Here is a 24041-nt window from a genome sequence, read left to right on the forward strand (position 1 = left end):
AAAAACATAGGAATGGAGATAAACACTTTAATACATTATTTTTTAAAAAAATCAAAATGATGAACACAATATCAGAGTTTTAAATACAGAGTCCGTATTACTGATTCTTATTTTTGCTTCAGGCTCCAATATGACTCTGCCCACCACTGAACCATGTAAGTTAACTGTCAAATCTAGAGGATGAAAAATTCTACAGGGCAAATGCAGACATGCCTGGTTTCTAAAACAAATAAATGCTATGAAAGGAGGAGGGGGTGAGAGTTTATGAGGCTTAAAAGATAAGACATCACGTACACTGTGTGGAACTCATTTTGATACTGATTTGAACAAAACCATAAAGCAGAAATGGGCATCAACAGGCAAAATGTAAACACAAACTGAATATTAGATGACATAAAGGATGTGGGGGGGCTCCCCTGGTAGCTCAGTGGTAAAGAACCCGCCTGCCAGTGGGGCAGACTCGGGTTCGATCCCTGGGTTGGGACGATCCCCTGGAGGAGGGTACGGCAGCCCACTCCAGTATTCTTGCTTGGGACACCCCATGGACAGGGGAGCCTGGCAGGTGACAGTCCACGGGGCTGCAGAGAGGGGGACACAACTCAGAGACTAAACTTAAGTAGCAACAGCAGAGAATGTTTAATTCTGTTAGGCCCATGTTAATGGCACTGTGATTTTTAAGAATTCTTTAACTATTAAAGGTACTAACGTGTTTATGGGTATAGTTATAAGTTATATCTGGAATTTGCTTTCAAATATTCCAGAAAAAAAAAAGAAAAAAAAAACAGAGGAAGACAGAGGAAATGAGATCATAAAATGCTGGTATTTGTTGAAGCTGAGTGCTGATATATGGGGACTCATCATACTCTTTGAATTTTTATATGTTCTAAATTTCCATAATAAAAAATGTTCAAGTAATCTTTTCCCTTAGGCACCCCAACCAACTGACTTTGTAGCACTCGAACAGGACGCAGCACACAGTGCCTTATTCATCCAAAGTAAAAGGTGCTGATCTTTTTGAAGTGTGCCAGAAAGTGCGATGATCTCGTTTAAGGTCACAATAATGTTGTGAGATACCACGAGGATGCGGAAAAGTGAAGTGGAGCAAGCTTGAGGAATTTGCCCAAAGTCACACATCAGCAAGTGACAAAGGCCAGGGCTCGAACCCAAACCCAGCTGACCTGGAAGGAAGCTCGACTTAAAGCACAATGTTCTATCATCATCTTATGCCATGTGGGGCTCAAGGCCTGGGAAAATCTGTTTGCAATTTGTCACCTAAGACAAAGGGGCCACTGGGAGAGGTGACGAGGAGGACCTGGTTTTGAATCAGGGTCCTGACACTAGTTATGCTCAGTCGTGTCCGACTCTTTGCAACCCCATGGACTGTAGCCCACCAGGCTCCTCAGTCCATGGGCATTCCCCAGGCAAGAGTACTGGAGTGGGTTGCCATGCCCTCCTCCAGGGGATCTTCCCAACCCAGGGATCGAACCCAGGCCTCCTGCATTGCAGGTGGATTCTTTACCTTCTGAGCCACCAGGGAAGCCTTTACTAGCTGTGTGACCCTGGGCAAATGACTTCATCTTGCTGTTCCTCAGCTTCTTCATCTGCCTAGGGCTATTAATCTCACACTAGCCTGAGATTAACAACCATCTCATAAAGTTGTTAGGAAGATAAAATGAGCTAATAAATGTGAAGTGCTTAGAACAGTGTCTGACACGTGACAAGCTCTGATGAAGTATTAGTGATCCTCATGATTAACACTACTACGTTCTCAATAAAGCTGAACAACACTGAACACACCCCTTGGGCCAACTTATAACCATTTAGTTTTACTTGCAATTTTTTAGTTTTACTTCTAAGCAATTGTTTTGACCACAGAATTGAAAGGTGGGCTCTTATCAATGCTTATAGTAATCAAGATTAATGTATCATAATCAAGATTAACGTTCCTATGTTCAGATGGAAAAAATTCCAGTATTAAAAACTTCGGGACACATGGCCCAGGACCAGTGCTACAGTATCACGTCTGCTTTGCAAGTTTCATGTGGAGGGATGCACAATGTTCGTGGGATTGAAAATTCTCCGAGAAGATACCAGGAAGTCTGGCTGAGTGGCTATATGCTCCAGAAATAAACAGGAGGAAGTCCCGGGTCACAGGCTAAGGTGGGTGGCCAAACTGGTGCCAGAAGCACAGAGCCAAACGACAAAGCTGAGAACCGGGAGCCAGAACTAAGCAAGAACAGAGCTTCTGTCACCTGCCAAGCCATGAGGACTAGTTGATAAGCTGTGGCAAGCCTCACCAGCCAGAATCTTGAGGAGAGAGACCAGAGGCAGGATGAGCAAGGACACGGTCCCCGAAGATGAAAGGATCTGAGCTCAAACCAGATGGACAAGGATTCAGACACGGCTCACGGCTTTTTAACTACTTACGCCCTGCCTCTTTTGTGGTTATTTTCTGTCACTCTTGAAATTACACTTTTCTAAGCTGTCTTGTTACACATGAAAGGTGAAATAAATAAAAGGCTGAGATCTCATTACACCATCTGGCCGATCTTCGTCTTCTTTCCCCACTGGCTGGCTCTCAAATCACTCATTGCCCAGTTACCAGCAGTAATTCGTTTTAACTCCCAAAGTGAGTGAGTACCTATTACATCAAATTAATTCAGAGTTACTGGCATGTATTGAACCCTGATATCAATCAAGCACTATGCTAAGAGCTTTTCAGTTACCTCAAGCCTTCAGTGATCCAATAAGGTACTGTTATTATCCCCACTTTACAGATGAACCTGAGGCTCAGAGAGCCCAAGGTCAGACTGTTAGAAGTGCCTCCTTTCTTATGCTACTGTCTGTTAGCAGGATCCTTGCCACTGAAAGGGCTCCAAATGAGGGAAAGACCACTGCAGGTAACTTCTGACATGATGAACTGAACAACCTGGAACACAACCTCCCCCAGGGAACCCAGAAAGCTTGGGGAGAGAAGCTGAAGAGGAATGAGCAACACTCAAATTCTCTTTACTTTCAGCAAAGAGGGTCATTTCCTCCTCTTCAATTGCTCTTTCCAGAGTCCTGAAAGCAGCCCCTGCTGCTCCTGTCAACTACTGCAACCTGCTGTGGGGGAAAGTATGCAGAGGAGAATATCACAGGGTTTTTTTTTTCCCTTGAAACTGAGGGAAAAGGAGAAAAAAAAGAAGATAAATTCCCACAGAAGAAAAAACTATAAATAGAGCAACATGAAATAACACCCACAAATAAGTAATAACTGTGCCCAAAGACAAAGACAGCAGTCCAAAATCAGATGGATAAAAATAACATATGTCATTTTTTCCAAAGCTGTCATACACACACATACACAAACTTTTCCTTACAAATGAAAATGAAAACCGCTTAGCCGTGTCAGAGTCTTTGCGACCCCATGGACTATTAACAGTCCAAGGAATTCTCCAGGCCAGAATACTAGAGTGGGTAGCCTTTCACTTCTCCAGGGGATATTCCCAACCCAGGGATCAAACCCAGGTCTCCCACATTGCAGGAGGATTCTTTACCAGCTGAGCCACCGGGGAAGCCCACCTATCAAACCAGGGTCGTTATTTAATCATAAAGTCAACAATGAAACACAGTCAATTATTCTTACTGGTATGTGAATCCCATATCAAGAGACACCAGTTTCCTTCCAAAAGAAAGGAAGTCAAATATATATAACATAACAATTTGCTTGCTTTTAAAAATGAGGAATGCAAAATATTATAGTCGCTAAGAACAAAAAACTTAAAATTCTATAAGTATAAAATAATTATTTTATGTTTATCTTCTAGACTACTACTCAGCCAAAAAAAGAAAGAAAGAAATGAACAACATGGATGAATCTCAAAGCCATTATGCTAAAAGGAAGAAGCTTAACAATAAAAGAATAAAGTTTATATGATATCTCTCATATAAAGTTCTAGAAGTAAAAAAAGATTAGTCTATGGTGGGGAAAAGAAATTAGAATAATGACTGCCTCGGGATGTGGCGGGACAGGGAATGATGGTGAAGGAACGTAAGGCGAGCACCTGGATAGATGACAGCATTCTGTCTTACTAGGAGTCTGGGTTATACAGGTGTCTGCATCTGACAAAACTCAGCGAAAGCAGGCTTAAATCTGTATATTTCACTGTATATTTCACTGTATGTAAATTTCATTGTAAAGGGAAAAAACAGTATAAGCAAACGCTAAACCCTAATTACTGAGCCACATGGTTGGGTATTCAGGTAGAAGTACATCGATGTTGACAAATTACTTGGAAATGCATCAGAAAGAAAGATAGAGAGGACGGACAGATGGATAGCGAAGTGACAAGGCAAATACAGTGAAGTCTAGAATCCAAGAAATAGGTAGGCAGGTGTTTATTGTAAAATGCTTTCAAGTTTGCTGTACGTTTGAAGATTTTCACAGAATGGAAGAAAAATAAATGTCCTCATCTGTAAGTTACAAACAGGTAAGGAAGCTTAAAAGGGGCAGGGGAGGGGGGCGCGACTGACTTCCCTGATGCAGTGGTTAAGAATCTGCCTACTAAGGGAGGGGCCATGGGTTCAGTCCCTGGTCCAGGAAGATCCCACATGCTGCGGGGCAACTCCTGAGCCTGCCTGCCTTGAGCCCGCGCTCTGCAACGAGAGAAGCCACCACAATGAAAAGCAGCCCCGCTCGCAGCAACTGCAGAAAGCAACAAAGACCCTGAGCAGCCATAATAAATGAATAAAACTTTCATAAAAGGGGGAAGGGGGACACGGAGGCAAAGTAAAAGGCCAAGAGAAAGGGCAGGAGCAGTGAGTGAAAGGGAGGAGGGGAGTCAGGCCAGAACACGAACAGAGGCCACAGAGAGCCACTGAGAGCATGAAGGAGCAACCGAGAGCGCCCAGAAGGTTCTGAAATGAGGGCCACGTTCCCTGGGCTGTGTGTCCAGTGCGCACCTCCCCTCTACTAAATGCTGAGAAGTGCATTCTGTCTATTTAATAAAGGAGCTTGATTCCATCTGAGCAATGAAAAATGAAACGGGAACATAATACAACAGTTCTAGTAAAGCTGCATAAAAAAGGCATTCAAAAGGTAGCATCATTTAATCAATGCAACAGAATTTATATACTGAAGTGAGCATCGCTGTTCAAGGTGGTCAACAGGAAAGAAAGCACATGGGATTTATTATAGAGCATGATTAGCCTGGGTTCAAATCTCAATTTCACCAATAAGCAGAGAGACGATTTTAGACAAGTTATTAAAATAAGCAGAGAGACGATTTTAGGCAAGTTATTAATTTCTCTGAGTCTCAATGTCTTCATTACATATGGAAGTAACATTCTCTCTCCCACAGGTCTAGCTTGAGGATTACAAGGAGACCATGTACGTACATGGGAACAACAAGCCCTGCACCCGCAGCCCAGCTGGCATGGGGTAATTACACACGTTGTTTTCTTTTATTCTTATTCAATAATGCCACCCTTGCTTTACACAGCCTGGTGACACGTTTTTTGAGCTGCTGTCCAAGTGAAGAAGAGCAGAAGTGTTCCAGGTAGAGGGGTGAACACAAGCAAAAAGGGACAGTGAGTCACACAACAGAGAGGTCTTTTTCTAGAGACTTCTGGAACACAGAGGTTGAGTGTAAGTGCTGTGGAGGGAAGATGAAAAGCAATCAGAAAAAGGCTGGAGAGGAAGACAGGGCAGGATCACGCAGGCTCTTTTATGCCATGCTAAGGGGTTGGGTCTTTTTGTTGCAGGCCGTGGAGAGCTATTTACAGGTTGTCAGTAGAACAGTGACATGATCAGAGTTTTCTTTCAGAAAGAATATTCTGCTTGTCGACTGCATGGTACAACTCCAGGGATGCGCCTCACATAGGATGTCAAGGGAAGTAAGACATGAACTAGAAAATACTATGACTCCAAAATCTAAGTATCCCACCTGAACACCCTGCTGTGGTTACGATCACCTAAGAAGTCCATGGAATGAGGACAGGACCTAGGGACAATGGCATCTAGGGGACAAGCAGAGCAAAAAGACACCCTAAAGGTGGAACACCCTGGTGCAGGGGTTAGGGCTCAACTGCAAGGGGCACAGGTTCGATCTGTGGTTGGGAAACTGAGAGAACTAAGATCCACCATGCCACGCGGCATATCAAACAATAGGAAAAAAAAAAAAAGATGCCCTAAAGGTAACTGAAGAGAATCAAATGTGGCAGATACCGACTGAAAAGCATCTACTTTATTTAACAACTAAGAGGCTATTAATGACCTCGTCAAGAACAGGGTCAATCAAATGACAGGATAGAAAACCAAGTTTTACTAAGCTTATTCTAAAAAGAGGGAGAGGCATGCAAGTGTGAGGCAAGCTGTCAGGAGCGGTGTAAATGGGAGAAAGAGGGCGGTAAATAAATGGGAACACACGGCTGAAATGACACATCTCAGCTCTGAACAGTTTGACAAATGGGGGGAAAGAAGTAGGAAGGATGGGATTCAAGATACAAGTGAGGACTGCTGATATCATGTTTAAAATAGGTAACTCATGGGAATCTACTGCACAGCAAAGGGAACTTGACTCAGCACTCTGTGGGGACCTAAAGGGAAGGAAATCTAAAAAGCAGGGGATATATGTATACACAGAGCTGACTCACTTTGTTGTACAGCCCAAACTAACACATTGTAAAGCAACTATACTCTAATACAAATTTTAAAAGGTACAAGCAAGGAAGAGGATAACCAACAAAGGAGGAAGAACTGGATCTATATGAGGGTTGGAGGGGCTGGCCCTGGGCAGGATACAACTTTACAACAAGACAAAAAGAACAGACATGTGCATACAGAGGTAACTGCTGATGTTCTTTCTCTATGAAGTAGGAGTTCAGGTTGTCTAGGAACGAGCATAAAGAAGGTGAAACAGGAAACTGAGGAAATTCATGACTATTTCAAAATAAATTTGTGAAGACGGAAGAGTAACCTGACTATGGCTTGAATGTATCATTTTCTTCAGGAGGATATTCAAAAGCCTGGGTTTGTGAATTCAGAAGTAGCCCATCAAAACAGTTGAGATTTTGCTCTCTGAGAACTCAGACCTTCTCTCTTTTGTTTTTTTCTTCCTCGATAAATAAAATATATGTCAAGTACTTTCTATGTGTTGGCCTTGGGGATGACATTGAGAAAGACAAACAGGGCCCCTGACTGCAGAGTCTTATGATAGAAGAAACAAACAGAACAAAAAAACTACAACAGTAACGAGTATTACATGGAGCTGGACCATAAAGAAGGCTGAGCGCTGAAGAATTGATGCTTTTGAATTGTGGTGCCGGAGAAGATTCTTGAGAGTTCCTTGGATAGCAAGGAGATCAAATCAGTCAATCCTAAAGGAAATCAGTCCTGAATATTCACTGGAAGCATTGATAATGAAGCTGAAGCTCCAATACTTTGGCTACTTGATGCAAAGAGCTGACTCACTGGAAGAGATCCCGATGCTGGGAAAGATCAAAGGCAAAAGAGAGTGGCAGAGGAAGAGATAGTTAGATCGCATCACCAACTCAAAGGATGTGAATCTGAGCAAAGTCTGGGAGGTAGCGAAAGATGCTGCAGTCCATGGGGTTGCAAAGAAACACAACTAAGCGACTGAACAACAACAATTACACAGTAGTTCCTGGTACTATGGAGAGAATGATGAGAAGAGTGCCTAGTCTGGAGGGGGCAGGGAAGAAGTAACATTTGAGACCTGGGAAATAGTAGTTGGCTGGGGAAGAAGGGAAGGGAAGAGTGTTCCAGGAGGGGACACTCCTGGAGGCCCTCCCAGGGACCCTAAAAGAAATGGGACATGGCATTTTGGAAGACCTGAATTGGGTTGGCCAAAAAGTTTGAGTTTGTCAGTAACATCCTAAAATGCATATGGAATCTCAAGGGGCCCTGAATAGCCAAGAGAATTTTGAAAAAGAGGAGGAAAGTTAAAGGTCTAATACTAATTTCAAAATATATTACAAAGCTACAGTAATTAAGACAGTATGGTACTGGCAGTGTTGTGCAAAGCAGCTTAGAAGCAGGCAAGAGTAGATGCAAGGAGAACAGTCAGAAGGCATTTAGTAAGAATCCAGGCCAGAGATGATGGTAGTAAAGACAAAGGTGGTGACAGTGAGGAAGGACAAAAGAAAACTGAACAAAGTTTATATAAAAGAAGCAAAGTCACTTAGAATGCCATAACCTGAATGTGGGAAATAAGACAGAAGGATGAATGGAGAATGATGTTCAACTTTTCAGTTTGGGAAACTACATGGATGATGAGTGGTACCAATCACTGAAAAGGAACAGGCTTGCCAGGAAAGCTTTTATTTTTAGTCTGTTGAGTTTGGAGGCACCTGGGAATTATCCAAGGAGACAAGTTGTAAGCAGCTGAATACATGCAGAGGTCTGGAGCTCAGAAGAAGAGGTCTTTAAGGAAATATGAACCTGGGGTTTGTCCATCTATAGCTGACAGTGACACCACTGCCAAGTGGATGTGACTGTATAAGGAAAGGGTATAAAGTGAGCATAGGACCTAGGGCAGAGTCCTGTGTGTGTGTGTGTGTGAAAGTCACTCAGTAGTGGTCAAATCTTTGCAACCCCATGGACTGTGGCCCGCCATGTTCCTCTGTCCATGGAATTCCTCAGGCAAGAATACTGAGTGGGTTGTAATTCCCTTCTCCAGGGCATCTTGCCAACCCAGGGATTAAACCTGGATCTCTTGTGTTCCAGGCAAGATTCTTTACCATCTGACCACAAGGGAAGCCCTTAGGACAGAGTCCCAGAGAACTATTAATGCTTCTCTAATGTCTGAGTAGAAGGGAGAAGTGAAAAGTGAGAATAAACAGCTAGAAAAGTAGGAAGAAAACAGGACTCTGGCAGTCAGAAGTCAAGGAAGAAAAATGTTTCAAGAAGAATCAACTGTGTCTAAAGCTGAGCAGTCAAAAAGGATGAGGAATAAAATTGGCAAGACTAATTCTAATGAAGACCAGACAGGATGTAGTATGGGCAGGAGGTAGGGAAGCAGAGGGAATCTATTCAAAAAGTTTAACTTAGAAGAGGAGGAGGAAATGAGATTGTGAAAAGGCCAGGGAGAACATATGAAAAATGGTGTTGAGAAGCTGTATAATACGTTGGATAGAGGAACCAAGGACAGAAGAAAGTGAAGAAGGCAGGGATGAGTGACAGATTGGGAAGAAAATGGAGGGCCCAAGGGACAAGAAGTTGATAACACTGAAAAAGGGGAGAAAAGAAAGAAAATTGGTATAACAGAAGGCTGACATGAAAGATTCAGATGCCGAAGTTCCGTATTTCAAGAGAGGAACAGGGACAAGTGATAATAAGGTTCAGCATTCAACCAATGAGAATGGATGTTGAAAGAGGCAAAGGCTTACAGTGACAGGAATAGATGAAGTCAGGGAAAGGAAAGACAAGGTGCTATTGGATGGGTCATTCACATAAAACACTCAGGGCATTCAGAAAGATAACAAGACTTAAAGAGAAAAGGATATTGATAAGGCAGGCTTTGAAGTCTGAGTCTAGTGCAACAGATGAGACTCCAGAAATCTGGTAGGTTTATGGTTTTTATGGTTTTATGATACAGTCAGGTATTATGAGCGTCAAAGGAGAAGAGTTTTTTTTATAAGATGATGAAAGAGTAATGGTTTGGAATAGGTACTGAGAAGCTAAGAGAATGCCAACACATTTGAAGGTAAGAGTAGCTCCTACTCAAGAGAGTTCAGGAGAAGATTTTCTCAGGGAAAAAAAAACTAGATTAGTATAAAAAATTGTGTTAGGACTGTTACGTGAAAAGTTGGGGGATATATAGATTTTTTTTAAAAAGGACAACAGAAGGAGACTACCTCAATACAATAAAGAACATGTATTAAAGCCCATAGCTGACATCATATTCAACAGTGAAGGTCGAAAGCTTTTCCTTAAAGATCAGGAACAAGGCAAGGATGCCTGCTCTTACCACGTCTACTGCATATGGTTCCGGGAATCTTAGCTAGAGCAATTAGGCAAGAAAAAGAAATAAAAGGCATCCAAATTGGAGAGGATGAAGTAAAATCAGGTTTGCAGATGACATCATCTTATACGTAGAAAATACTGGAGATGACACACACACACAAAATCAGAATAAACAAATTCAGCAAAGTTGCAGAATACAAAAATCAGTCATGTTTTCTTATGCTAACATCAAACAAACAAACAGATAAACAAATGGCCAGCAAACATGAAAAAATGTTCAACATCAACATTAGAGAATTGCAAATCAAAACCACAAAAGGCCGTATCACACCCATTAGGATGGCCAGTAATGGCGGGGGGAGGGGGGGATGCGGGGGCGGCGTGAAAACAGAAAATAATAAGTGTTGATAAAGATGTGGAGAAGCTGGACCCTTGGGCAGCTGGGACTGTAAAATGGTACAGCCACTACAGAAAACAGTATGGAGCTTCCTCAAAAAATTAAAAACAGAAATACCATTAATCCAGCAATCCCACTTCTGGATATATATCCAAACAAACTGAAAACAAGATGTTGCAGCCATATCTGAACACCCAAGTCCAATGGACTAGCACTATGCAACAGCCAAGAGGAGGAAGCAACCCAAATGTCCATTAGTGGATAAGTGGATAAGAAATGTGGTCTAAACATACAATTCAGCCTTAAAAAGGACAGGAATCCTACCATATGCTACATCAATCAACCTTAAGGACACCATGCTAAGTGAAATAAGCCAGTTACAAAAGACAAATACTGCATGATTCCACTCACATGAAGTATCTAAAGCAGTCAAACTTACAGAAAGTGGGATGGTGGTTGCAAGGGGAAGGAAGGAGGAAAGAGACAGTTCTGTTCAATGGGCACAGAGTTTCAGTTTTGCAAGATGAAAGAGTTCTAGAGATCTGTTGTATGACAAAATGAATATACTGCATGCTACTGAGCATACACTTAAAAATGGTCACAGTGGTAAATTTTTTGCTAGTGATTTTTATCACAATATTTTAAAAGGGGCGGGGGTGCTAAGTCACACCACAGCATGCAGGAGAGAAGTTGAGAAAAGCAAGCTACGCAGAACAATGGAGGTCTGCATTCTAAGCAGTGACCCTGAAGGTCAAAGGTAGAGACAGCAAAATGAAGCCTTCAGACTCCTGCTACACTTCCGTTCAAGCTGTTTCAGATCCAACTGAGAATGAGGCCTCTGACTCAGTGCTAGAGACTTAATGGGGCCTTTTTAAAAGTCTCAAGACTATACTATGAGAAGTAACTATGGTACCTTAAAGACATCCTGAACAGAGGACATAGTTATTTCCTCAGACCTTCACCCCACAGTAGCAACAGCCATAACCCTCAGCGAGGGGGAGGTTCTCCCACACTGAGCCAGCTGGGGCCTGGAGTGGGTGCTCCTCCAAAGGAAATCCTAGTTCCTACCTTGGCTGGAGCTGTAAGGAGCCTTCCCTCGAGGGCTCAAATGTAGCTTGAAAAGGGAGGAAAAGCCAAATAATTATATGCTCCAGACACAATTTGTTAAAACCTTTCCTCTGCCTTTTTTAAAATATATTAAAATTTTAAGATTCTTGGGTCTGTTCTTCATATGTTAGCTAATGGAGCTCATATGCTCAGCCTTGAAGATACTTAAAAGGAGGTGGGAATGGTTCATCTTCTCCATACCCGCAGAAAGTAGATACCACGTTTATCATAAATTATCTTTGATGGGTGAATTGAGGATGCTCACAAAAGGACCAGCGTGAGTCTGCTTTTCCATTGTAAAGCCTGCTCACTGTGTTCCATTCAACAAACCGGTCAATTAGGACACCTGGATTTTAGAGAAGGTGGCTATATATTTAAGAAGTAGCCCTGAATCCCCCAAAGACTGCAGTGTGACTGGGTCTCTTAATAATCTGTATAACTTTTATTTTAAAAAATTGTTTATTTAAATCTTATTAGCATGTTAAACCAGAAGAGAAGCTTGGCACTTTCTTCTCCCTGCAAACCTAAAGGGTAATAAAACCCAGGACTCCCTGGAATCCCTTACTCAAACAAAAGGTAGCAAAGTCTTAGTTTCATTTAAATGAACCTAGGCTAACGAGTTAGACAGAAAAGTCCAAGTCAGACACTGGAGGGAGCGGACTCAGTGTCTGGCAATGGTCACCGACACAGATCAAGAGACTAGAGTGAGAAAAGGAGGACTAAAACCCCAAGGATATGTGTGAGTTCCAACCCTCTACCATTGCTCGGAAGGTCACTTGCCTCTCTCCTGAGAGGCCCTCAGTTTCCCCCTGCTCTGATCTTGCTGCGGTATTCTGTGTCCGCTGAAGCATAAGTGTCAATAGTTCTACACAGTTTCCACCTCTCAGGACCGGTTACAAGGAACCGTCGTCTCTGTTTGAAGTTTTAATATCTGCCTTCCTTTTACACCACGACGTTTCAGAGACAAGCACGGCTGAACAAGACTTTATCCGCAGGCCCCTGTGGGCTGTTCCGTGTTGCCCGTGAAGGTGGGGTGGGGTGGGGTGGGGTGAGGCGCTGTCAGAGGCTTACCAGTGTTTTCCATAGACCCAGTGGCCTCCCCATGTCAGCAGACAGATCCCAGCTGTCGTTTTCTTCCAATGATTTCGAAGTGTTTTAAAGAACACAGTCATCTTCTCTTAGGGATTTGCTAGATCAGTAGAGGCAGAAAATAAAAATATAATTATCCAGGGAATCATGTGGGCCCTACGCTTTCATCCTCTCCATGTCTTCCTTCCTTCCTCCTTTTCCTTCCTAGACACTTCATCTTCTTACCTGCCCACCTACATTTCCTTTCTTTCTTCAATTCTTTCCACCTAAACTATATTTTTTCTTCGTTTTTTCCCATTTATTTTTATTAGTTGGAGGCTAATTACTTTACAATATTATAGTGGTTTTTGCCATACATTGACATGAATCAGCCATGGATTTAATACTTTTTCTTCTTTCATCACTTTTTCTTAGAAGGAAAAGGAAAGGAATTCTAGGAGTCCTGTCTTTGCTTTCTTTTTACAGTCACTATACCTGTTTAAAAGTATCTGTTTATCCATTATATATAAAGTGCTTATCATCAAACTAGTAATCAAATCAGTGATGTAAAAGGGTTATTCAAAACAGAAAACAACCTGGCCCTCAATAAAAGAACATTCAGAGAAAACTCAATGAAGAGGAAATGTACATAACTGTAAAAATGCTCAACTTCCAAGGTAATCAAAGACACGCAAATTACAAAGAACTATCTCCATTCACCTATAAAATGAACAAAATTCTAAAATGATTGTATTCACCGATGACAAAATGAGACAGACACTCACAAACTACTATAAGGAAGGTAAATTAGCATAACTTTGTGGCAACCCACTCCAGTATGCTTGCCTAGAAACTTCCACGGACAGAGGAGCCTGGTGGGCTGTAATGAATGGAGTTGGAGAGAGTCGGACATAACTAAGCCAATGAGCATGCACACTCAAAAACAAACTCATGTCAGTGTATGGCAAAAACCACCACAGTATTGTAAAGTAATTCAGTTCAGTTTACTCAGTCATGTCCGGCTCTTTGCGACCCCATGAACCACAGCATGCCAGGCCTCTCTCTCCATCACCAGCTCCCAGAGTCCACCCAAACCCACATCCAATGAGTCGGTGATGCCATCCAACCATCTCATCCTCTGTTGTCCCCTTCTCCTCCTGCCCTCAATCTTTCCCAGCATCAGGGTCTTTTCAAATGAGTCAGCTCTTCGCATGAGGTGGCCAAAGTATTGGAGTTTCAGCTTCAGCATCAGTCCTTCCAATGAACACCCAAGACTGATCTCCTTTAGGATGGACTGGTTGGATCTCCTTGCAGTCCAAGGGACTCTCAAGAGTCTTCTCCAACACCATAGTTCAAAAGAGTCAATTCTTCAGCACTCAGCTTTCTTTATAGTCCAACTCTCACATCCATACATGACTACTGGAAAAACCATAGCCTTGACTAGACAGACCTTTGTGGACAAAGTAATGTCTCTGCTTTTTAATATGCTGTCTAGGTTGGTCATAACTTTCCTTCCAAGGAGTAAGCGTCTTTTAATTTCATAGCTGCAACCACCGCCAATTAAAAAATAAATAAATAAAAACAAAAAAGTGAAAAAAAAAGTGACCATATATACTTCTGTTTTTCTTCACCACACTTATCATGTGATTGTCCGTATGTGTTAGTTTACTATCCCACTGGAACGTAAACTCCATGAGCAAGGACTTTGCCTGCTCTGGTTCACTGCAGAATCCCCATGTCCAAAATAAGATCTGGCGCATAACAGCCATTTGATAAATAACTGTGGAATGAGATGGGGTTCAAGACATGGCACATTGTAAGGATGGATATCTTACTCAGAAAAGGTCTGGAAAATAGCAGAAGCAGGAAGGTCACTCTGACCATCTCCCCACATTGCTGTTTCTTAAACAGATCATAAAACCCTCCAGTGAGAGGCGCTTGCTTTGTCGACAAAGACTCCTTAACACACAGGCCTCTCTAAGGTTTCCATCTGGACAATTACCTCATACTCTTTACCCTATCACGCTTCTCCACGATGGTCTATTCAACCCCCTGGGTCCTCATTTCCTTACGAAGGCTCTCATGTCATGTAAAACTTACACTAGATAACTTGCATGCTTTGCTCCTGTTAATCTGTCTCTGTCGATTTAATTTCCAGACCCAGGTAGAGACCCTATGAGGGTCAAGGAACACTTCTCCCCCACCTACATTAAATTTTTTTTCACTAAGAATTTTTGATGTAGAAAAAACTAAAAAATATAATTTTAAGTAAAATTAACAGGATTTAAAAGTCTTATGTAATTGCCATTTACAATTATGTTCAAACACAAATATAAATGAAAAAAACAGAAATAAACACACGAGACTTTGTAGTAATTCCCTCTTGTGAGATAACAGGTGATATTTATGTTTTAAATTACAATGTATTTTTTAAATTTTCTGAAGATAAATTATTTCTAGACAGAACCTTTTTAACTGAGGTAAATAGACCAATGCTGATGGGCGTGGGAGCAGCACGGGAACAGCTGCTTTTGCTGATTCTAGTTCTTTAGCAGGACTAGTGGTAAAGAGCCTGCCTGCCAATGCAGGAGATGTAAAACATGTGGGTTCGATCCCTGGGTCAGGAAGATCCTTTGGAGGAGGGAATGCAACCCACTCCAGTACTCCTGCCTGGAGAATCCCATGGGCAGAGGAGCCTGGCAGGCTACAGTTCACAGGTTTGCAAAAAGTTGGACACGATTGAAGTGACTTAGCACAAGTTAGTTCTTTTATTACTCCATTTAACCACAGGGACTCTCTACTTGACCAGAAACTTGAATCAGGCTCTGAGTTCTGCTGGACTAGGACTTACCTTGGGCTTCCCTCTAGGCCCTTTTAGAATCCAATTTGAGCAAGACTCCTACTAACGTAGTTTAGTGAAAATCTCCCGTCCACACCACTGGAATCTGACCACCCTGGATATCTTATCACCCTGGTCTGCCTTCAGCAAGAATTCTCTGGGTCACCTAGTAAGAGTCCCCTTTACCCCTGACATTTCTTTAGCAATTTTCCATCCACTGATGCCACCCTGCTCCTTGGCTATGAATGCCCATTTGTCCTCACTGGAGTCAGGGTTGAGTCCAAGCTCTTCCCCTCAGTCCAAGACCATGCCTGCAGTGGTTTCTCCATCCACCCAGATGCCTCTCCCCACCCTGGAGTGAAGTCTGTCTTACCAGTCTTTAACAAGTGTCACTACTTAATTTTTTCTTTACCGCCAACACTGGTTAAAATTCCTAAGACCAGACACATCCTTATCACCAGTCACGTATGAAACTGGTGCCAGGGAACCCACCTTCCTGTGAATCAGGGCCGCAGTGCAGGATGGCACATAAAGGAAGCCGAAAGCACATGTGATAATTAGATGCCTCTCCATCTGGCCCGAGAGCGCTCATTCATTCAACGTGCTAGGCTCTGGGCTGGCTGCTAGGCAGAGAAGCACAAGTCTCTATTCTCAAGTGCTGGCAACTGTGAAAGCCACAAGTACAAAACAATTACATAACTTATGGTTGTAACACAGGGGGAAGGCTGTTGAGGGCTAAGTCATGGCTCTGTGAGAAGCCACGAGAATGACCTAATGTGGACTGGAGGTGACAGGGTGGTCCATGATTGGGGAAGTCTTCCCAGAAGGTATCACACGTACCCTGGTCTTGAACAATGAGGAGAAACACCAAAAAAGCAGCTAAGGAGACTTCTGCGCACAAAGGCATCAATGACAGAAAGCTATGATCAGAGAAACACCAAGTGTGTCGTCAGGTGTAGATAGGAAACAGGATCAGTATGTAAGGTGAGAACAAGGCCTCTCAAACTCTAGTGTAAATCTTGTTAAAATTCAAAGAACTTGTTTAAAATCCGGATTCCTGGGCATGACCCTGAGATTCTGACTTATTCTGGTCGGGCCGTCAGTGAAACAGACCAGTACCTGTCAAGCTCCTCAGCACAAAAGCCTATGTCCCCCATTTCTTGACCTTCCCCCAGTTCCAAAGGGCAGGTTCAAACAGCTGCTAATCAGGGAAGGGAGGGGGATACAGAGACAAGGGAGGAGAAATTAAAAAAACAAAAACAAGACAATAGTGCAGCCTTGCAGGGCAAAGTCCTGGTTCTGCCTCAAGTGATAAACAGGATTCCTGGCACTCTTCCCCAGAAGTAAAACCCCCAACAAATGGAAGACGTTAATTACTTGATGAAGCATTCTTCATCCCAGAGAAGGTCACAGTGTGATAACTTTGAGAATCACAGAAGTGCATCAGAAACCCACCTGAGGCCAGATTAAAGGAGAGCAGGCCCTGCACAGCTGATCCTTATTAACAACCCTGCTGGTAGACCATTCCTATAAAACTCCTCACCAAGTCCCCCAGAGTTGAGACACACAGGTTTTGAGGGCACAATCCCGCTGTGTCCCCCTTTGCCTGGCAAAGCGATAAAGCTATGCTTTTCTTCTTCACCCAAAACTCTGCCTCCCAGATTCGATTGGGTACCTGCGCAGAGGCCATTTTCAGCATCATCACGTTCATTATTAACCAGTACTCCCGTGCTGCTCATGGAGGCCAGCACCACACTCTGACAAAAAGTAGTTTGAAGATAGATGGGGAAGGTCCAGGAGGTTTGGAAAACATAAGGCAGGACCTCGAATCCATGCTAAAGACTTTGGAAATTATATTGACGATAACAAAAAACCCTGAAGGGATTTAAGTAAGTGAGGGACAGGATCACATTTGGACTGTAGAAAAGATCACTTTGTAGCAAAACGGAAAATGGGATGGAATAAGCTGAGCTCAAAGCTACAAAGAGACAGCAGGAAGTTATTACAATCTTTAGACACATAAATGAAAGAACAAAGGGGGATGAACTTGGCAGCACTGAGTCATCAATTAGGGCTTCCCTGATATCTCACACCATAAAGAATCTGCCTAAATGCAGGACACGTGGGTTCAATTCCTGGGTTGGGAAGATTCCTTGGCGAAGGGAATGGAAACCCACTCCAGTATTCTTGCCTGGAAAAATCCCACGACAGAGGAGCCCCATGGGGTCGAAGAGTCAGGCACAACTGAGCAACTAACACGTTCACCCGTGATCAACTGATTATAGATGGTGAGAGAAGAGGTACCAAGCCAGGTTTGTACCTGGGCAGCTTATTGAATAACGATTTCAATCACGAGATCTGGGAAGTAGGTTCATGAAGAAAGGTGTTATATGTGGTGTAGGAGATGCTGAGTTTGAGATTCCCATAGGGGATCCAATGGAAATGATCAATGGGTATGTGCACTTAGCAGTTAGAAGCCAGGAGAAATTGGATAGACGATATAGATTTGGGATTCAGTGGGAAGGAGGTCAAGATGGAGTGCAGATAAAATACCCAGGGCAAGGACAGAAATTAGAGAACAATTGAAGAGTTTTAAGTCTGTTTTAAGGCCACCCATGACCCACTGGAACTGCCTTGCGTCACAAATGAATGGGTCTATGCATTATAAAACTAGTGCAGAAACATGCAAGCAGCCTAGAGCAGTGGAAAGAACACTGGTCTAAGACTGCGGCTTAGATTCAAGTCCTACTTTTGTCACTTATTGGTAGTGAGAGCCTGGGTAAGTCATTTAACCCGTCTCATGTTTTCGTGAATAAATGAGGATTAGTTCAGTTCAGTCTCTCAGTCGTGTTCTTTGCGACCCGAAAATGAGGATTCACCTGCCTCTGATCAACTCATTTGGCTGTAAAGTTACCATTGTACCAGGTGTGGCTGCACTTTGTAAATATCTCCTTATTTAGGTCATCATCACAATATGCAACATATGAGCTACCAATGTATATGCTTTCTAGGTACCCAACAGAATTCTTATTCCCCAATCACAGTAAAATATATATATATATATATTTTATAAAAATAAATTTTATTTTATAAAAAAATAAAAGTTGGCGTATAATAGCCATTGGAGAAATAATGGTTGCACGGTTCATCCGAAATGCATGTTTGCTTTTCCCCTAAGAACTCCCAAATTCCAATTGTATTCGACCCCCCTTACAAACGGTGGGGCTTTCCTTAGACGTTGAACCCTCACAGAGCAGGTTCTAACAAACAGAACCTAGTAACGCAGGTAAAATGAATGAATCAACCGACAGAGAACAGTAGCCCTATTTTGCAAATAAGTTAGGTGAATCGCTCTCTTCTCCCCACCCCACCCCTCACCTTACCCTCGTCCCCAAGAAAAGGAAAGGGTCGCACAAGTTAGCGACAGCTCTGGGGCCAGAGCCCAGGACATGTGCCTCCCGCAGTGGCAACAGGACCCCGCCATCCGATGCTCGGAGCTCTCCCAGTGCCGCTCCGCCCGGCCCTCGCTCCCACACCCTCCGTCCGCAGCCGCGTTCCGACAGCGGCCACCCAGGCCCGGCCCCCGGGGCCCCGCCCCACACCCCCGAGTCCAGCGCGCCAGCGCTTGCACGGTCCCCGAAACCCGCTCCCGGCTCCCAGCGCCAGCACCGCCGCACTCACCACGGCTGGTCCCGCTCGCCGCCTTGCCTTTCCTGTGTGCTCCCTTAAGAGTCCCCCGTTCTTTGAAGGGAAACAGCTACCGCCGCCCTCGGGTTCCGCGGCGGGTTCCTGCCTGGCGCGCAAGGAGGGCGCGGTCTGCAGGGGCCGCCGCCGCCAGGGGACTGTCTTCGGGTTTTGATCAAACATTTATTTGATCTCCATCCTTGTGGCTCGGACGGTAAAGCGTCTGCCTACAATGCGGGAGACCTGGGGTTCAGTCCCTCTGTCGGGAAGATCTCCTGGAGAAGGAAATGGCAACCCACTCCAGTATTCTTGCCTGGAGAATCCCGTGGACCCGAGGAGCCTGGCGGGCTACAGTCCATGGGGTCGCGAAGAGTCCGACACGACTTAGCCACTAAACATGTACACAAGAAAACGAAAACAGGTGATCGAGAGTGGGTGGAGAGAACTATTCTAAGTTAGGCCTCTCCTAGTAAGGGGCAATTAACCTGAGACCGGAAGGCGAGAAGGAGCAGGTCAAGCAAGGTCCTCTTATCTAGAGGAAAGGAGCCTGAGGGAGGGAACAATCAGGGCAAAAGCGGTAACGTCTGAGGCAGTTTACCAAGTCAGGGACCAGAGTGGGTGAAGCAGAGAGAACTAAGGAGTAGGTGACAGGGGTGAAGGCGGAAAGGTGGGCGAGACAGGCCAAGGGAGTAAGGAGCTCCGCCGGCGTTATAGGCAACGGGATGGGAAGACCAGGAGGGTCAAGGGAATGACGTGATCTGATTTGCATTTTAAACACCTCTGGCCACAATGTTCTGTTCAGTCACTCAGTCGTGTCCTACTCTTTGGGACCCCATGGACTGCAGCACACCAGGCCTCCCTGTCCATCACCAACTCCCGGAGTTTACTCAAACAGATGTCCGTTGAGTCGGTGATGCCATCCAATCATCTCATCCTCTGTCATCCCCTTCTCCTCCTGCCTTCAATCTTTCCCAGCATCAGATCCAAATGAGTCAGTTCTTCGCATCAGGTGGCCAAGGTATTGGAGTTTCAGCTTCAGCATCAGTCCTCCTTCTAATGCATATTCAGGACTGATTTCCTTTAGGATGGACTGGTTGGATCTCCTTGCAGCCCGAGGGACTCTCAAGAGTCTTCTCCAACACCACAGTTCCAAAGCATCCACAATGTAGTGAATAGATCCTAGGGAGTAGGAGAGGGCAGAGAAGTCAGGTCACAGGCAGACCACCAGAGGGCAGTTCTAATTCTCTGTCCTCGCACCTGTAGGGTGGAGACCATGCCAGTCAATCAAGAATATTTTCTTTCCTTCTCCCATTCATTACTGGTCAACCAACAGTTGCAGAGTGTTGGGCATGCGCTAGGCACAGGGGATGCACGCCTGCACATCACCCCTCCCCATGGTCCCTGCCCTCACAGAGTTTGCAGTCTAGTTTCCCCACTTAGTGCATAAAGACACACATCCTTCCTATCGCCCCTATATGAATGATTTAAGAGAAATGAGACAGGCCGATAAGATTATGGTGCAGTAAAGCTTACTTGCCAAGTTCTAATCCTCAAGGGGCCATATTAACAGTAGGCTGAACTTCCTAGACCATCCACCTGTAAATTAGGAGACTAGATCATCATTAAAAACAATCCTGCCTAGCTGTAAAATGTTGTGATATTTTAGGTATGACAGTTATTTTCAACTCTCCTTTTCCAACCATCTAAAACATCTGCATTTGAAAATAAGTTGTTGAACTGCTTGCCTGCAGGTTAGAAAAATTTGGAACTTCATGCTGCATGGTCCAACGGGCAGATTAAGCTTCAGGGCTCCAGCAGAACAGTGTTTCCCCTTGGTGAGAAAAGTTCAGCTTAAATGAGTTTTTCCATAAATTTCCAATAAAAAGTGAAGAAACGTAGAATAAAGCTTTTTCTTAAAGTATATATCTATACCCTATATGGAGAAGTATACTTTGTATACTTTCTTTATACATACACTTTTTCTGTTGTTCTAGAGCTGATTTTATCTTTGTTTTGGATCACACAGCGACAGGACGCTCTATACTCATGTAATTAGGACCGACAAGCAACAGAATCCAGGCTGGCTGGGACATCCTCGTCCCGAGTGGGTGTGATCTGACCACATTGAATGTGCTCGTGTGCGTGCTGGCCTGGGAGCGCCCAGTGACGACAGCTGTGGCAGCTGTCGTGCATCTGTGCAAACGGTGTATCGAGTTTCACAGCAGTGAGAAGAGTCCTCCTTCTGTGGTCTGTGACTTATTGCCACAATTGGATGAGACCATGGCACTGCCCAGGCTGCGGATGGGCACTTAGTGTGATCGAGAAGAAAGCAGAAAAGCCTGGTCATTTCAGTTCAGTCACTCAGTGGTGTCCAACGCTACAACCCCATGGGCTGCAGCAGGCCAGGCTTCCCTGTCCTTCACCAACTCCCAGAGCTTACTCAAACTCATGTCCATCCAGTCAGTAATGCCATCCAACCATCTCATCCTCTGTCGTCCCCTTCTCCTCCTGCCTTCAATCTTTCCCAGCATCAGGGTCTTTTCCAATGAGTCAGCTCTTTGCATCAGGTAGCCAAAGTATTGGAGTTTCGGCTTCAGCATCAGTCCTTCCAGTGAATATTCAGGACTGATTTCCTTTAGGATGGACTGGTTGGATCTCCTTGCAGTCCAAGGGAATCTCAAGAGTCTTCTCTAACACCACATTTCAAACCACAGTTCAGTGCTCAGCTTTCTTTACAGTCCAAATCTCACACCCATACATGACTACTGGAAAAACCATAGCTTTGACTAGATGGACTTTTGTTGGCAAAGTAATGTCTCTGCTTTTTAATAAGCTGTCTAGGTTGGTCACAACTTTTCTTCCAAGGAACAGTCATCTTTTAATTTCATGGCTGCACTCACCATCTGCAGTGATTTTGGGGCCCAAAAGAATAAAGTCTATCACTGTTTCCATTGTTTCCCCAACTATTTGCCATGAAGTGATGGGACCGGATGCCATGATCTTCGTTTTCTGAATGTTGAGTTTTAAGCCAACATTTTCACTCTTCTCTTTCACTTTCATCAAGTGTTCTTCTTCATTTTCTGCCTTGAGGGTGGTGTCATCTGCATATTTGAGGTTATTGATATGTCTCCTGGAAATCTTGATTCTAGCTTGTGCTTCATCCAGTTCAGCATTTCTCATGATGTACTCTGCATATAAGTTAAATAAGCAGGGTGACAATATACAGCCTTGATTTGGAACCAGTCTGTTGTTCCATGTCCGGTTCTAACTGTTGCTTCCTGATCTGCATACAGATTTCTCAGGAGGCAGGTCAGGTGGTGTGGTATTCCCATCTCTTGAAGAATTTTCCACAGTTTGTTGTGATCCACACAGTCAAAGGCTTCGGCATAGTCAATAAAGCAGAAGTAGATGTTTTTCTGGAACTCTCTTGCTTTTTTGATGATTCAGCAGATGTTGGCAATTTGATCTCTGGTCAGATTCAACCCCAAATAAGAGACCTCTGACGGTTATTCTAGCCTCAGGGCTCCTCGTGGGGTCAGCTAAGGCGGTCAGGCTGTGTCAAAGCTCAGCTACACCCTCTGCCTCACCCTGCTTCCTTCTCTCCACCCTCTCCCCTCCCCCGCTTTTTTTTTTTTTTGCAGGTATTGATTCCATTAGTCAAGGACTGAAGACTGGTCCTCTCTCAATAGGGAGAGTCCTGGAACATCTCCTCTGCTGGGCCATGATGAGAATTTCAGGTTCTAGAGAGGGACACTCAGGTCTGACACCACAGCCCTTAGATGCGGGGCACCAGCCCTGAGGTTCGATGGCACTTTCATGCCTTAGATGAGGCCAAAGAACTCCCCGGAGGAGCACAGTCAGAGACAAGGGCATGGCTTATACTCTTCTGCTGCTGCGTTCTTTGTTCAGTATTGCTAACAGTTGAGTGAGGTTCCCAAAGAGCAGAAAATCAATTCCCAGTTGTCAGGTGGAATTTTCCTGGGCCTCCAACCCATGCCTGGAGAACATTCTGCATGGTCAAAGATAGGGATGTGTATCTCCTTCACACAACATGCTGCCATAAATGGTACTTGTTACAAATTGAAACTGGGCTTCCCTGGTGGTTCAGTGGTGAAGAATGCTACCCGCCAATGCTGGAGACATAGGAGACATGAGTTTCAATCCCTGGGTTGGGAAGATCCCCTGTAGAAGGAAATGGCAATCCAGTATTCTTGCCTGGAGAATCCCATGGACAGAGGGGCCATGGGCTGCAGTCCGGGGTGGCAAAGGGTCAGACATGACTGAGCATATATTGAAATAAACTACACATTGAAAGTGTGAATTCAGTTGCCTATTAAATGAAGCTGTGTTTCCCTGAGAGCATTAGAAGTATGTACTGTCATTTTTGTTCAGTCTCTCAGCTGTGTCCGACTCTTTGCCTGGAATGCAGCATGCCAGGCTTCCCCATCCTTCACTATCTCCCAGAGTTTGCTCAAACTCACGTCCACTGAATTGATTATGCCATCCAACCATCTTATCCTCTGTTGCCCCCTTATCCTCCTGCCCTCAAACTTTCCCATCATCAGGGTGATTTCCAATGAGTCAGCACTTAGCATCTGGTGGCCAAAGTATTGGAGCTTCAGCTTCAGCATCAGTCCTTCCAATGAATATTCAGTTGATTTCCTTTAGGATTGACTGGTCTGACCTCCTTGCAGTCCAAGGGACTCTCAAGAGTCTTCTCCAACACCACAGTTTGAAAGCATCAATTCTTCTGCACTCAGCCTTCTTTCTGGTCCAACTCTCACATCCATACATGACTGATGGAAAAACCGTAAGTTTGACTATACGGACCTTTGTGGGCAAAGTGATGTCTCTGCTTTTTAGTACACTGTCTAGGTTTTTCATAGCCTTTCCTCCAAGAAGCAAGCATCTGTTAATTTCATGGCTGCAGCCACTATCCATAGTGATTTTGGAACCCAAGAAAATATAAAGTCTGTCAC

The 24041-nt window shown here is 44.0% G+C and overlaps 1 protein-coding gene across 2 annotated transcripts in view; it reads right to left on the reverse strand.

Annotated features, from left to right (window-relative positions):
- The window catches only part of AGK (acylglycerol kinase), an 88550-nt gene extending 69419 nt beyond the window's left edge, over nt 1–19131 (reverse strand). For both annotated transcript variants that reach the window (XM_070464780.1, XM_020894846.2), the window contains exons 1-2: nt 19060–19131; nt 12543–12660 (exon numbers count right to left, since the gene is read on the reverse strand). In XM_070464780.1, coding sequence (XP_070320881.1) covers nt 12543–12643 — 101 coding nt within the window. In that variant the 5' untranslated portion in view covers nt 12644–12660; nt 19060–19131. The remainder of the gene's footprint in view (nt 1–12542; nt 12661–19059) is intronic.
- Between the last annotated feature and the right edge of the window lie 4910 nt (nt 19132–24041).

Source organism: Odocoileus virginianus, chromosome 1 (assembly GCF_023699985.2).
Source record: "Odocoileus virginianus isolate 20LAN1187 ecotype Illinois chromosome 1, Ovbor_1.2, whole genome shotgun sequence".
Classification (NCBI taxonomy): domain Eukaryota; kingdom Metazoa; phylum Chordata; class Mammalia; order Artiodactyla; family Cervidae; genus Odocoileus; species Odocoileus virginianus.